Here is a 12,107-nt window from a genome sequence, read left to right as displayed (position 1 = left end):
TCTCTGTTCTGACACACAGAATGACAGTGCTGGAGCACAGTGACAACAAGTGAATGAAAGCAGTAATGCCATTTGAAATGAAAATCACAGAGATTTAGTTTTTTTCATTTTAATGTTAACATTCCCTTTGCCTCTCTATTGTTTTATATTTTTGGACTGTATGCCATATATGACTTTCCTTCGACTGTTTTTAAAAACCTCCCATTGCTAGGTTGATAAGCTCCAAATGATTTATTTTTTTTTTGCAGCTGTTGTCTCTCTAAATCATTAATTTCTTTTGTACCCTTGTTCTTTCTGTTTACATATTTTGTCTGTTTTTTCCTTCACCATGTTTCTATTCCATTTATCATCAACTCTCCATTTCTGATGTCACACTGTTTGGTTATGGGTTCTTCACATAGGCTGTCAAGGTGAGAAAATGCAGTGTAGCATAAAAGCTCATGGACTAACAACCTAGCTTTTAATGCTACAAGAATTGCATTGACTATAGGTGATACCCCTTATTATTGCTAATCAAATCAGAAGGCAAAGAACCATTGCAGTGAGAATGCTCAGACAGTAACAAAGCCTGAAGCCTATCAGGAAATCCTGAATATGTACAGATTTTAAGTGTGTGTGTTTTCTTTGTCATCTTAATTAAAGCAGCCATTTCATCTTCTGCTTTAAAAAATACCAAGCTATAGCTTAAAATGTTTAAGCCCCAAGTATAATAAAGCTCATTTATTGGGTGCTACTGCTGCAAATGCCATTTTTCAGAAGCCACCAGATTTTTGCTTCTCTTCCTCCCTTTGCATCTGAGCATTCAGTTTTCAATGGTTTGAGCCTTTATTTAAAATTGTAAACCATTACAAAGCTTCAGCTAGAAACAGTCTGAAACATTTAGAGGCAAAACAGTAAGTTTTGTGACAGCACAATCAGAGGCTTGTTCCTTTAGTGAGCGATTTGCTTTTGAGAAGTACACTTTAACTACCGAGGTGGAAACGGAACTTGTTAAAACAAGCCTCTCCAAATGATCTCTGGTTCACCCAGAGGATGGGGTGGGATGCAGAAGCCGGCATTAATGATGCTCCCCATTCTGGTTTGGCTGCCTTGATGATAAAGGTAAGACTGGTGCACTACAGTTTAGTGGCTGGTAAAGGAGACAAAAATGGATACATCATAAGGGGTTTCACTCTTGCCAGTTGTGTAGTGACGTAGGCAGTAACCCTCTTCATAGGTATTTTATTATTAGACAACTAATGCTTTTGCAGTTCTAAGCTTTATGCCTTCTAGTAGGCTGCATGTGCCATAAGGTCCATTTGTCATTAAAAACAGTGCTGTGTTTAAAGACTTTGCAAAGCTGTCCACAAATTGTCCCAGGGTTTGTGTGATATAATCTACTCAGTTCTTTCTTGTATCGATTCAGGTCTTCCTGGAGCCAAAGGCTTGACTGGGGACGTAGGTCCACAAGGCCCTGCTGGCATGAAAGGCTTCCCTGGTCCTGATGGTGCTCCAGGATCTCCTGGGGAAAGAGGATTCCTAGGGCCACCAGGGCCTTTTGGTCAAGATGGACGTCCAGGTTTCTCTGGGCCAAAAGGTACGTGTTCCACTAAGGGAATAGCCTGAGATTACTGTGCCCACAAAAAAATTAACTTCTCAATACTGATTTTAGGCCCAACTTTTCAGAAGAGAATGAATTGCCAACTAGTGTTGGAATGCATTTGTTTTGCTGCTGAGTTATGAATGATGGATTTAATTATCAAATCATGGTTATAAAGAGATCCGTCTTAAAGGACTTGGGCCTTTAGGGACAAAAGGTTGTGTAAATCAAGATAGAAAGACAAGAAAACTGAAGAAATGACGAACAGCGAATGAGATTTATAGAAGGGAGAGAATGAAGCACAAACCAAATGGGAAGTAAAAATTTACCATTTGTGTGGTCATTAAGCTCCAATACAATAGCTGGTTACTTGGGAGAGTTGTGTGTTACTTTATGTGGAGACCGATCGAGCCATGTAACTGCATGATGCAGTCTTGGAATTTGATGGGGTTTTGCTCTCCAGTGAAAGCAGGACCAGGCTCTGAAAGGTGAACTGAAAAGTGCTGGTTGAAAGTATCCTGAGTCGAGACCCATGAGAGAAGTGCCCATGCTATGCTTGTGCTGTAAAGTTTTACTACGTAGATTTGGGTGATCGACCAGACCCACGCTGCCTTTGCCTGCTGGTTAGGTGGATATGCAGTGTAGAGACTAATTTTTCCTTTTTATTTCTCAACTTCTCTATACAGGTGAGAAAGGGTCTTCTGGCCTGCTTGGTTTCCCTGGCATGCCAGGGCTGCCCGGTGTCCCTGGGGTCAATGGGTTTAAAGGAACTCCTGGCACAGCTGGAGGAAAAGGGAGCCCTGGAGCTGTGGGACTCCAAGGTCAAAAAGGTGAGAAACAGCTGAAAGGCTTTTGCTGGCTGTGCAGCAGAGGGACTTGGGAGGCCCTTCTGAGCTGTCTGCATATTTAATGTTTTCTGCTAAATACCGTGTTCTTTTCTTCCTTGTGAAATACTTTGGCCTGGTTGTGAAAGGTGCTGAGCACTAACTGATGAATTCACATCAGGAGACATGGAAGTTCTGGTTTTGTCTGCTAGCTTCTAATGTTACACACTTTCTCTGTTAGATTATTTTGCAAGATGATTTCCTTACTTCTTATTTCTTCAGGTGACAGAGGTGATGTAGGTCCACCTGGCCTTCCCGTTCTTGGGCCTCCAGAACAGGCACTGCAATTCAAAGGAGACAAAGGAGATCCTGGATTAGCTGGACTTGGGGGATTCCCTGGACCTAGAGGTATTTCACAGCCTTGTGACAGATGTTCAGTAACAGTGGAGCATGGTCTGTCCTTATGACAGCGCCTGCAGTATTACCGTTTTCTGTTCTGCCATTCACGTTTGAGCAGGATATGCATATGGCAGTTCTGTATTTTGAGAAAACAGTTTTCCTTTTAAGATCTGTTCTGCAGAGCTAATGCCATCCATTCTAACTCTCGAAAGGAAGCTTTGGGTAATAGGTCAATTGGCCCAAATGAGCTGACTGCTTGTATTATGAAATTAAATTACATTCTTTTGTATAATCCAGGTGATAAAGGAATCCCAGGAAGCCGTGGACAGCCTGGTCTCCCTGGGCCAGTTGGGTCAGCAAGCAAAGAGAGGGGTCTTCATGGTGACCCAGGCTTCCCTGGTCCACCTGGACAGCCTGGGCTGCCAGGACAGAAGGGTGCACATGGTATCATAGGATTTCCAGGAATGCCAGGAGAGAGGGTAAATACCTTCTTAAAATATCTTCATCTTCTCCAAGTGCTCTTAGGAAAATCCTGTGTTCTAATTGTTACTTCTGTAGCAAAGCAGGAGAAGCTGGCAGGATTTTTCCTTACAAAACTTGCAGATTGTTTTTGTTTGGCTCATACTGTTGAATTGCACTTTGGATAGTGTTTCTTTCTACATCTCTGTGGTCTGTTATCCCACATGACCCAAGCTTGGAACAGCAAGAATAAAAGCAAAGGCTAACTTTGGGGTTGTTTTTTCAGGGTTCAGATGGTATCACAGGAACACTTGGATTCCCAGGACCTATTGGCCTCCCTGGTCCAAAGGGTAAGGAATCTTTCATAGTGTCCATAGTCTTTCAGTATACACAGTCCTAATATTCATGACCAAAATGAATGAGCTGTGTTCTAGAAATGTCTGTTGCTCTCCAGTGACTGGTACCGAAGTACACGTCCCCTTGTAAGGGACTTAATTCAGACAAGACCAGTCCTAAGCTTAAATACTTTATGATCCTTTGAAAGTTTGGCCACAGCACTGTGTGAAGTGTGTTGGACTGTACAAGAGGCACCCTTTTCTCTCATCTCCTTCTGTCAAAAGTATAAAGGGCAGGATGTTATGGAATGTTTGTCTTATCATGCATTTGCATGAGTGGATTTGCATCCATTGCTGTTTATAAGCATTTTCAAACTTGGGTACATCGCTTACTGTGTTTGTTTGCTCCATGGATTTGAAGTATAGACAAGGTTTATTTAGTGAACAAGGCTATTAAGCAGCCCTGAAAACTGCTCTCCACAGTCACTTACAGAATGGCCTTCCCACTTTGCCTTTCTTTTCCAGGTGACCAGGGAGAGTCTGTTGGCATTCCTGGCATTGCTGGACCAAAAGGAGAGCGAGGGGACCCGGGATTCCCAGGTGAAGCAGCCCTTGACTGCTGACTTCAAGAACACAAAATTCTAGAGATTAAACAGGATGGCTTTGCCCAGTTTGGGTATTTTTGTAACCTATAAAGTTGAATACTTTAGCCCTGTCCTGGAAGTGAGGTTTGAGGAGTCTTTAATCCAGGCAGGACACAAATCCGGATGATAATGAACATGTTTGAGAACAGACCGATTCTAACGCTGGGTCCCACTTCACTTCTTGCGGAGGAGCTTGTGAACTTGCACTGGTATTTGGCATCCAGGGAGTCCAGGCCAGGACCCAGAACATGTCTAAGCAGACACAAGTGCTACAGCCTCAACATAACATGTTTCTTATTCCCTTCATGCCTTCCTCCAGTTTGACTTGCGCTCTAGCACGTGGTATGTTTTCATCCTTTCAGGAGAGAGGGGGCGAGATGGATTCAAGGGTGAACCAGGCTACCCAGGAAACACTGGAGTAAATGGACTCAAAGGAGGCCCAGGAGATCTTGGCCAAGAAGGACCAGCAGGTACTGGACTAAGCATCCAAGTTCTCCAGTTCATGGTGTGACTGTGGAACAGCCTCACCTTGTTGTTCCCTTGGCCCTCGATGGCCCGTCTCAGCTGAGGCTTAAACAAGAGGGTTGACAAGAAGATGGGAATTTTCTTTGACACTAGTGTTAAGGTGTTACCTTGTCCTCTTGTGACTGACCCTGTGGACCAACCCTGTGGTGAATCCTGCACAATCTAAAGGAATTCCTTTAACAAACAGGGAAGACCTCAGTTAGATACAAGCAGTAGCAGCTTCTTTGCAGCTGCTTGTGGCCAAGACTGCTCTACAATCTTCCATTGCAACATTTCTGTCCTTTCCTTCTGTAGAGCCAAACCTACCCAGAAGGATGGCTACTAGTGTCTTTGGGTCGTGTTGCAACTAGCAGGTAGATTCTCAAGCTGTTATCAAGATTAAAGGTGGGAAAACAGTGAAAGTTGTTATTGGAATATTTTATTTGGAAAACAATTTAATTAGTTATTCAGTATGTGAACGGTTCTAGTGTGTCCCTTGATGGATGATGAAGAATGTCATTGCTATGATTTAAAAAAAAAAAAAAAGCTACCAAATAAGTAGTTTGATAAATGCTATGCTAGTAGTGGTAGTGAGGAGAGATTTGGATCTGGCTTTGCTTTATCTAAATAGTAGTTTATTCTTACAAGTTAAGTGCAGGAGGAGAAGCTGTAAGGTGGAGCCGTGAGCTGTTCCAGCCCAGTGTAGTACAGGAACATTTTTTCTGCTTGTTTTTAGGAATCCCTGGAAATGCTGGGCTGAGAGGAACCCCTGGACCACCAGGACCTCCAGGGCAGCCAGGATCTGTTGGATTCCCTGGAGCTCGTGGAACAGCAGGACCTAAAGGTATATGTGGAGCCTGCACATGGGAGGAGAAATTGGGTCAGAAAACCAGTGTTTCAGCCAAGTACATCACAGCAGGCAGGCAGCACTCTTATGTGTGGGCCAGCTGTGCGTGGGAAATCAGCTCATTTCTTGGCAATGTTAGCACAGGCACCAGCTGCTAGAAACGAGCAGAGGAGTGGTTGGAAAGGGAGAGGGTCTCACTTGATTTGGTTCACTGATGGGTGTTCACTGAGGGTAAAAGTGGTGAGAGCAGTGGGAAGAATTTCCATGAAGGGGGGCCTGTGTGAAGGAAGAATTTTCATACTGTGTCCCCCTGTGTGTCAGGTTTCTGGGGCACGTTGTAGTCTCCATGAAACATCTTGCGCATTTCCACCTAACTGGATTATTTGCTTATTTGCTCACATACGTGTTTCCAATGTCTCCAGGGTTTCATGGATTTCCGGGTTTAAATGGTCTGAATGGCTTGCCAGGCACAAAAGGATCTCCTGGAACACCAGGTAAAGGAAACGTGTAGTAGAAGTATCACAGCTGGGGAAATGCATACACTGGTCTATCATGAGAGCAGTGTTTCCCACAAAATCCCACTGTTTCACCCAGTTCTGGATTCAATTATAACCCACATAAAAACCACAGGATACTGAATGTGTATGAATAAATTCTTCTTAAATGCTAGTAAGAATAGGATGCAGCCTGTGGAGCTGAAGAGGCTTTTCTGGTGATGGTTCTCCTTGAATTCCTGAAGGACTGTGTCACTGCTGGAAAGCTGATGGAATAAAATCAAAACTCTTCCATTTCTAATGGATGTTTGATTTCAGCAGGGCAACAACAAATGCTTGCTTTGAGTTAGGCTTAGCGATGACATGTTTCCTTACTGCTCATATCCCTCCATTATATGGAGCTCAAGAAAGGCATTAGTAAAATCAGAAGCTGATTTATTTGATTAGGTTCTGGATTCTGCTTTTGGGAAGCTTGTTCTGGAGTTTTTCATGTTTTTAACCATATGAAACGGAATGTGGTTCTGTTCTGCAAACTGTTTTACTAAATGCAGAGCGGTGGAGAAAGACCTTACCAGAGAGACTTGTTTAGTTACAGTCATCAGGTAAAGCAGCGCTTAAAATCTGTGGCAGACATTTTATGCATGAAATAGGACAACACAAGTCTTCATGTGTACAATTCAAACAATACTTGTTTGAAACGTTCTATGTTAGAAGGTAATGATTTACAGCATATAGATCCTCCACAGTTTTTCATCTGAGCAAGCTGCTTAGTATTTACTTTTACCAGAGTGACATGCTGAACATCTCCTGACAGCTTTTCCTGGAGCCTCTGCCCTGCACCACTTGTGCCTCAGTGTGTCTTCTGCAGTAGTCTGTGCGAACTGACCTCTCTGTGTCGGAGTGTGAAGCCCACTAGATTATTTAAAGACCAGAAAGTTGAGTCTATGTTGTGTCTTCTTGAGAGACACAGCATACGGGCTGGTAGGCAAATCCTGTTACAGGAGCGCTATGTTCATACCCTTGTGCAAGAGCTTGTGGGAAGACTAAAACAGTCATATGTTCCTCTCTCAGCATCTTGCAGATGGTTTAAATTCACTCTTCACAAGCAGCGTAGCACATGAGGCACCAGATCTCTTTCTGTTGCTCTACTGAAAACAGCAGAGAGTAGTAAATGGCTGGGTTTTTATTACAACTGTTTGTGTAATAATTTAACTGCTAGTTGTGTGAATAGGCTCTCTTAATCTTTGTTAATCACATTTGATTAGGTCTAAGTGAAGCTGGACTTAAAGGCCCTGCAGGCCTCCCAGGTCCAAAGGGTGAAGAAGGGTCTCCAGGCTTGGGTAGAGGAGCTCTAGGATTCCCTGGACCAAAAGGCTCAGCTGGAGACATGGGTAAATATTGATGTTCTGGAAGCCCAGCAGGATGTATTGCAGCTCAGGTTAGTGGGCCGCATGGTCAGCAGTTACCAAAGAGAACTCCTGAAGCCACAAAGGTGGTTAGTAGTTTGACAGGTAAATGTTAAATCTGTGATGTGGCTATATATTTGAAAAACAGTTGGCTATACAGTTGTTAAAGTGTCTATATATCTCCTAAGCAGCAGAATATGTACTTTTTCCCCTCATGTAGTGCAATGTCTTTCTGTTCTTCTCAATATAAACGCTATTCAGCCACTGCTTCTGTCCTGGTCTTTCACAGACGTTTCTGTGAAGATCACTGAAGAGCTTTGGGTACACTCTCTCATTTTGTATTTCTTATTCTAGGTCCCCCTGGTCCTGTGGGACTGCCTGGCTTGCCGGGAACACCTGGAGCTTCTCTTCCTTCTGATATACGTGGGAGACCTGGGGATGCTGGCCATCCAGGAGCTGATGGGAGCTCAGGTATGAAGCGAGGCCTCTTAAGGAGAGTGGCCTAGCTAAGGGGATTTCTGTTTCTTTATGTGCTCCCTTTGAAGAGCTCAGAAGGGAAATGACTTGGATGAGTACTGACATTTAACAACCTGGGGTTTAGATCAGGGATCAAGAATGAGGAGATCTGTTTTCAATTCCTACTAATGAATCCTGATTTGATTCAGCCTGTTATTAAAGCTCTCTAGTCCCGTTCACCTGTTATAGTACTGAAGACAGATTTGGGCACTGAGGTGGGTACTTAAATCGAGTGTAGCGTGTCTTAATTGGGACACCAGCTCCGTTTTGGACTGTGGCTTCCACAGCTGTAATGATAGGCTCTGTGTGAAGTTGAGAAGTATGCTGTGTGAGTTGGGAGGCAGCAAAGCTCCACTGCTACCTACAGGCACTTGCTATAGGGTCGACAGTAAGTGTAGTGTGAAAGATTTGTCGCGACAGCGTTGGTACCCGTTCAGTGTCTCACAGCCTTGTCAGAGAGGCTGAGAGTCTAGGAATTTCCCTGGCCAAGGATCTGAAGCCACTGCTCTCATTCCCCTAGGGAATGCCCGGGTCACCAGGCTAGCCAGCAAGTGGGGCAAGGGCTGTGCTCAGGCCCACAGTTTGAAGCTAAATTACTGTGGTTAAAAGGATTTAAAAGCTTATGAGACCTAAGTGGATATAAGCAGGTGGGGTCTGGTTCTTTTCCTTCAGGAGGACACCCCTGGAAATACAGACACCCAAATGATGACTGGCCTCTAGAAAGACACACTGGGGATAGCCCCAGCATCTACTTTGCCCCAGGAGCAGATTGTGCTAATTACCGCTGTTGTCTCTAGGTCTTCCAGGTCCTCCAGGCCCACGAGGGCCCCCTGGCCCAGCTTCTGACCAAGGTGACACAGGCAATCCAGGTTTCCCTGGTGTTCTTGGCTTGCGAGGCATTAAGGGTGATGTGGGACCCACTGGTCCAATCGGACTCCCTGGAGCATCTGGATTCAAAGGTAATCTTGCCTTGAAAGGATCTAGGTGTGGTTTGGCCGCTGTCACCCGGACAGTATGAACAGCTATGTGTGGTTAGTGTGACCTCACTCAGGTGTAAGCACAGCTGAGTTTGTTGCCTACATCTTCCCCCTTGGCCCACGCAGGTTTTATCTACTGACTCCAGAAGCAGCAAAGTGAGGCCAGCTCCAGGTGCTCTTCAGTGTGTCCCTAATGACTTTTTTCTCTTTCTGTTTTTTTTTCTGAGTGGGTGATGTCCACATGCAGTGGTGCTCTGCTTGTTGACTATGGTTGCGCACTTGCATATGCTGTAAAGGCGAAGGCTGCAGACACTGTTTCATCCCACCTATGGTGTATGCTCAGAGACATAGCGTGGTGGGTTTAGGCCTCCACAAGAGGCTAAGAGGACTGTAGGAATGAAGAGATCTTGTTCTGGGCTAAGGCAGGGAGAAGGTTGCTCTCTCTTTGGTCTGTGCCAAAGGAGACTAGAGGGCAGCTGCAAACAAGAACTCCAGTAGCAAGGTTTCAAACAAACCACACAGCTCAGAAGCCAGGAAAGGATGGAGAAGTGCTGCCAGTTGAAGAGCTGTTTGCTGTCTTTGTAGGCTGGCATATCCCCATCTCTCTATGCTGTGCATAGAGGTGGATTCCACACAGAAAAATGTGTACTCCTCAAAACACCTTCCCTGGGTTACCCAGGGAAGGGGAAGAAAACTTTCAATAAAATGTAATTATGTAGCCGTGGGAGTTCTTGTCTTGAGGTTCTGCAGCCAGTCTGAATGTCAGAATGGCACAGAGTTCCTTAAGGGTTGCGGTCCACTCCGTCTCAGAGCTGAAATGCTGTTGCCATTGCTGCCATCGGTGTGTTTCTCAGTGTCCCAGGTGTGGGTCACCATCAGGACCCTATGCTTAGCCCCTGAGGTCTTCAGCTGTGTATCTTTGCAGGTATAAGAGGTGAGCCTGGCCTTATGGGGATGCCAGGTAAAGATGGTCCAGTGGGGGATCCTGGTTACCCTGGGCTGAAAGGTGAAATGGGCCGTCGAGGTGAGTGCTGGAGGAATTGAAAAGCTGTAATATTTTATTGCACGTGGTTTGGGCAGGGGGGAAATTTCAGAGCTCCCTTCCTGGGCTTATTTGAGGGACTCTTTAGTTACTTAGAGATGGAAATAACTTAGAAAGAGCTTGATGTACCACTTCTTACAAAGACAGCCAGTGCTGATGTACTAAGGCAGTCTTAATTTAGTGTACCTCTCCTTTGTGTCAGTATTACCATCAAAACCGTAAACTTTTTGTGGGTAACTTACCCTTCCATTTGCACCATGTGCAGGTCTCCCTGGCCGACAAGGGGCTCCCGGTATAACCCCACAGCCAGAAGAAGTCACAGCCCCTGCAGGCCTGCCTGGTCTGCCAGGAATTGATGGTGTCCCCGGCTTTGATGGAGAGCCTGGATTCCAGGGCCCAGCTGGAAAACCAGGTAAAAGCACACTCGGATCACTGAGTGGCCTTCTGGAAGAACAACACTGCTTTCTCTAATGCATTAGGAAGGTTTACATGTTTTTCTAATAAAGGAAATAATTCCAGCAAAATGGATACCAATATCGTGTTTTATTATTACTAGAATGTATTTGATGAATTCTCTTCATGCACTTTTACAATGTTTTTAAATTAGATTTCCAGAATTAGGTGCAGCAGCCTGTGATGTAGCTGATATGGTACCAGCTTTGGTATAGCAGGTGGAATGGTCATGAAAATGATTCACCACTGAGACTGGAATTGTCGATGAGATACTGTAGCTGGAGAAGCACTGGGAACTTCAGCCAGCACCACTGCGGTTCATATTGTTTGGGAAAGCAGCTTCAGTGGGTCCTGTACCAGCTGGCTCTCCTAGGCCCAGCACGTCCCCGTGATTCCTTTCCCAGCGCTGCCGTTAGGTGATTTTTAGGTGTTAGTATTCCCTTTTATTCACGAAAACTCCTAGAGCAGGAGCATCACTTAGCACCGGTCCTTCCCCCTGGATGCTATCCTGAATCCCACCGCAGCGAGCAGAGCTGCGTTAGTTCCTGGCTCCCCGTTGACAGTTCCTAACGTGAGTAAATGTGCAGGGAATAAAAGCTGAGCGAGCCTTGATTAATACTGGTCAGGCACTGGGGTAACAGGCGCTGCAGAGCACTGGGAAGTTCATTGGGAGATTACCCCGTTTATACTCTTTCTAATACCTGATCTTTACAAAAATTGTGCAAATATACACCCGTCTGTTTCCCAGTCACATGTTTCTTTACACTAATGTTTACCTTCCACATTACTGCTCAGCTGCTCAGTATCTGGTCCTGTGCAGTTGCATAACACCTGTCTCTTTACACTGTTTTGTAATATTTTAACTCGTAACATCCTGAACGCTTATTTTATTGTTGATTTATCCAATCCATGCCAGACCTTTCTGGTTTGGGGTCAGGACAGTCCTGAATGGATTCTAAAGGTCCCCAAGACCAGGCACCTCCTCTTATATCCCACTGAATTCTAAGCCTTTGTATTTTGAGCCCCCTTCGCTGCCCTGGGACTTTTAAAAAATTTGTCCGTCAGATGCTCACCGTCAGATATCAGAGGGAGGAGGGGAAAAGTGAGTTTAGTTCAAGTCAGTGGCTCAAATTTTACATGATATTTAGGCTGAACATCAAGGCCAATTTTCTGGTTTGAAAAAAGGGTGAAATCAAGCAAAAGATGTGACTTCAAGTCTTAAGCAAAATTTCAGCAAGGTAGCTCAACTTTCTTCAGCTTACAACAGCTGGGCCGTTATACCAGAGGATTCTTGTTTTCACAGTGCAGGAATCTCAGACAGACATGAGAAGAGCTCATAGACTTCCACATCAAATGGAAACCTGAGTCTTAGTATGGGATGTGGCTTCAGACTTAAATCTGTAGCTTATCCCAGATCTCAGTGCTGCATTTTAAGCCTTGTATAACGTTCAGCTCCACCTCTTGATCCTTTAACAGACAGTCAGGTCGTGTGGAGTCCTTGTGTGGAGTTAGTTGGTTGCAGCCACAGCTGTTGAAGAGTGAGTTCTCAGCGTGGCTGCTGACAACGTATTTCTCTTCTGGAATATGATTGCAGGAGTGAAGGCTTTAGTATGAGGAAATAATGATGA

The 12,107-nt window shown here is 44.7% G+C and overlaps 1 protein-coding gene across 2 annotated transcripts in view; it reads left to right on the top strand.

The window, feature by feature from the left end:
- Positions 1-12,107, top strand: part of COL4A6 (collagen type IV alpha 6 chain) — a 140,892-nt gene that overhangs the window by 122,860 nt on the left and 5,925 nt on the right. For both annotated transcript variants that reach the window (XM_080365825.1, XM_080365824.1), the window contains exons 28-41: positions 1,406-1,576; positions 2,266-2,409; positions 2,686-2,811; positions 3,100-3,281; positions 3,548-3,611; positions 4,122-4,196; positions 4,603-4,710; positions 5,481-5,588; positions 6,014-6,085; positions 7,351-7,476; positions 7,846-7,962; positions 8,805-8,966; positions 9,910-10,008; positions 10,292-10,438. In XM_080365825.1, the coding sequence (XP_080221951.1) occupies positions 1,406-1,576; positions 2,266-2,409; positions 2,686-2,811; positions 3,100-3,281; positions 3,548-3,611; positions 4,122-4,196; positions 4,603-4,710; positions 5,481-5,588; positions 6,014-6,085; positions 7,351-7,476; positions 7,846-7,962; positions 8,805-8,966; positions 9,910-10,008; positions 10,292-10,438 (1,701 nt within the window). The remainder of the gene's footprint in view (positions 1-1,405; positions 1,577-2,265; positions 2,410-2,685; positions 2,812-3,099; positions 3,282-3,547; positions 3,612-4,121; positions 4,197-4,602; positions 4,711-5,480; positions 5,589-6,013; positions 6,086-7,350; positions 7,477-7,845; positions 7,963-8,804; positions 8,967-9,909; positions 10,009-10,291; positions 10,439-12,107) is intronic.

The sequence above is a fragment of the Falco punctatus genome (genome assembly GCF_963210335.1).
Source record: "Falco punctatus genome assembly, chromosome: 15".
Lineage (NCBI taxonomy): Eukaryota > Metazoa > Chordata > Aves > Falconiformes > Falconidae > Falco > Falco punctatus.
The sequence above is the reverse complement of the archived record's forward strand: the minus strand, read 5'-3'. Positions and strand labels throughout refer to the sequence as shown.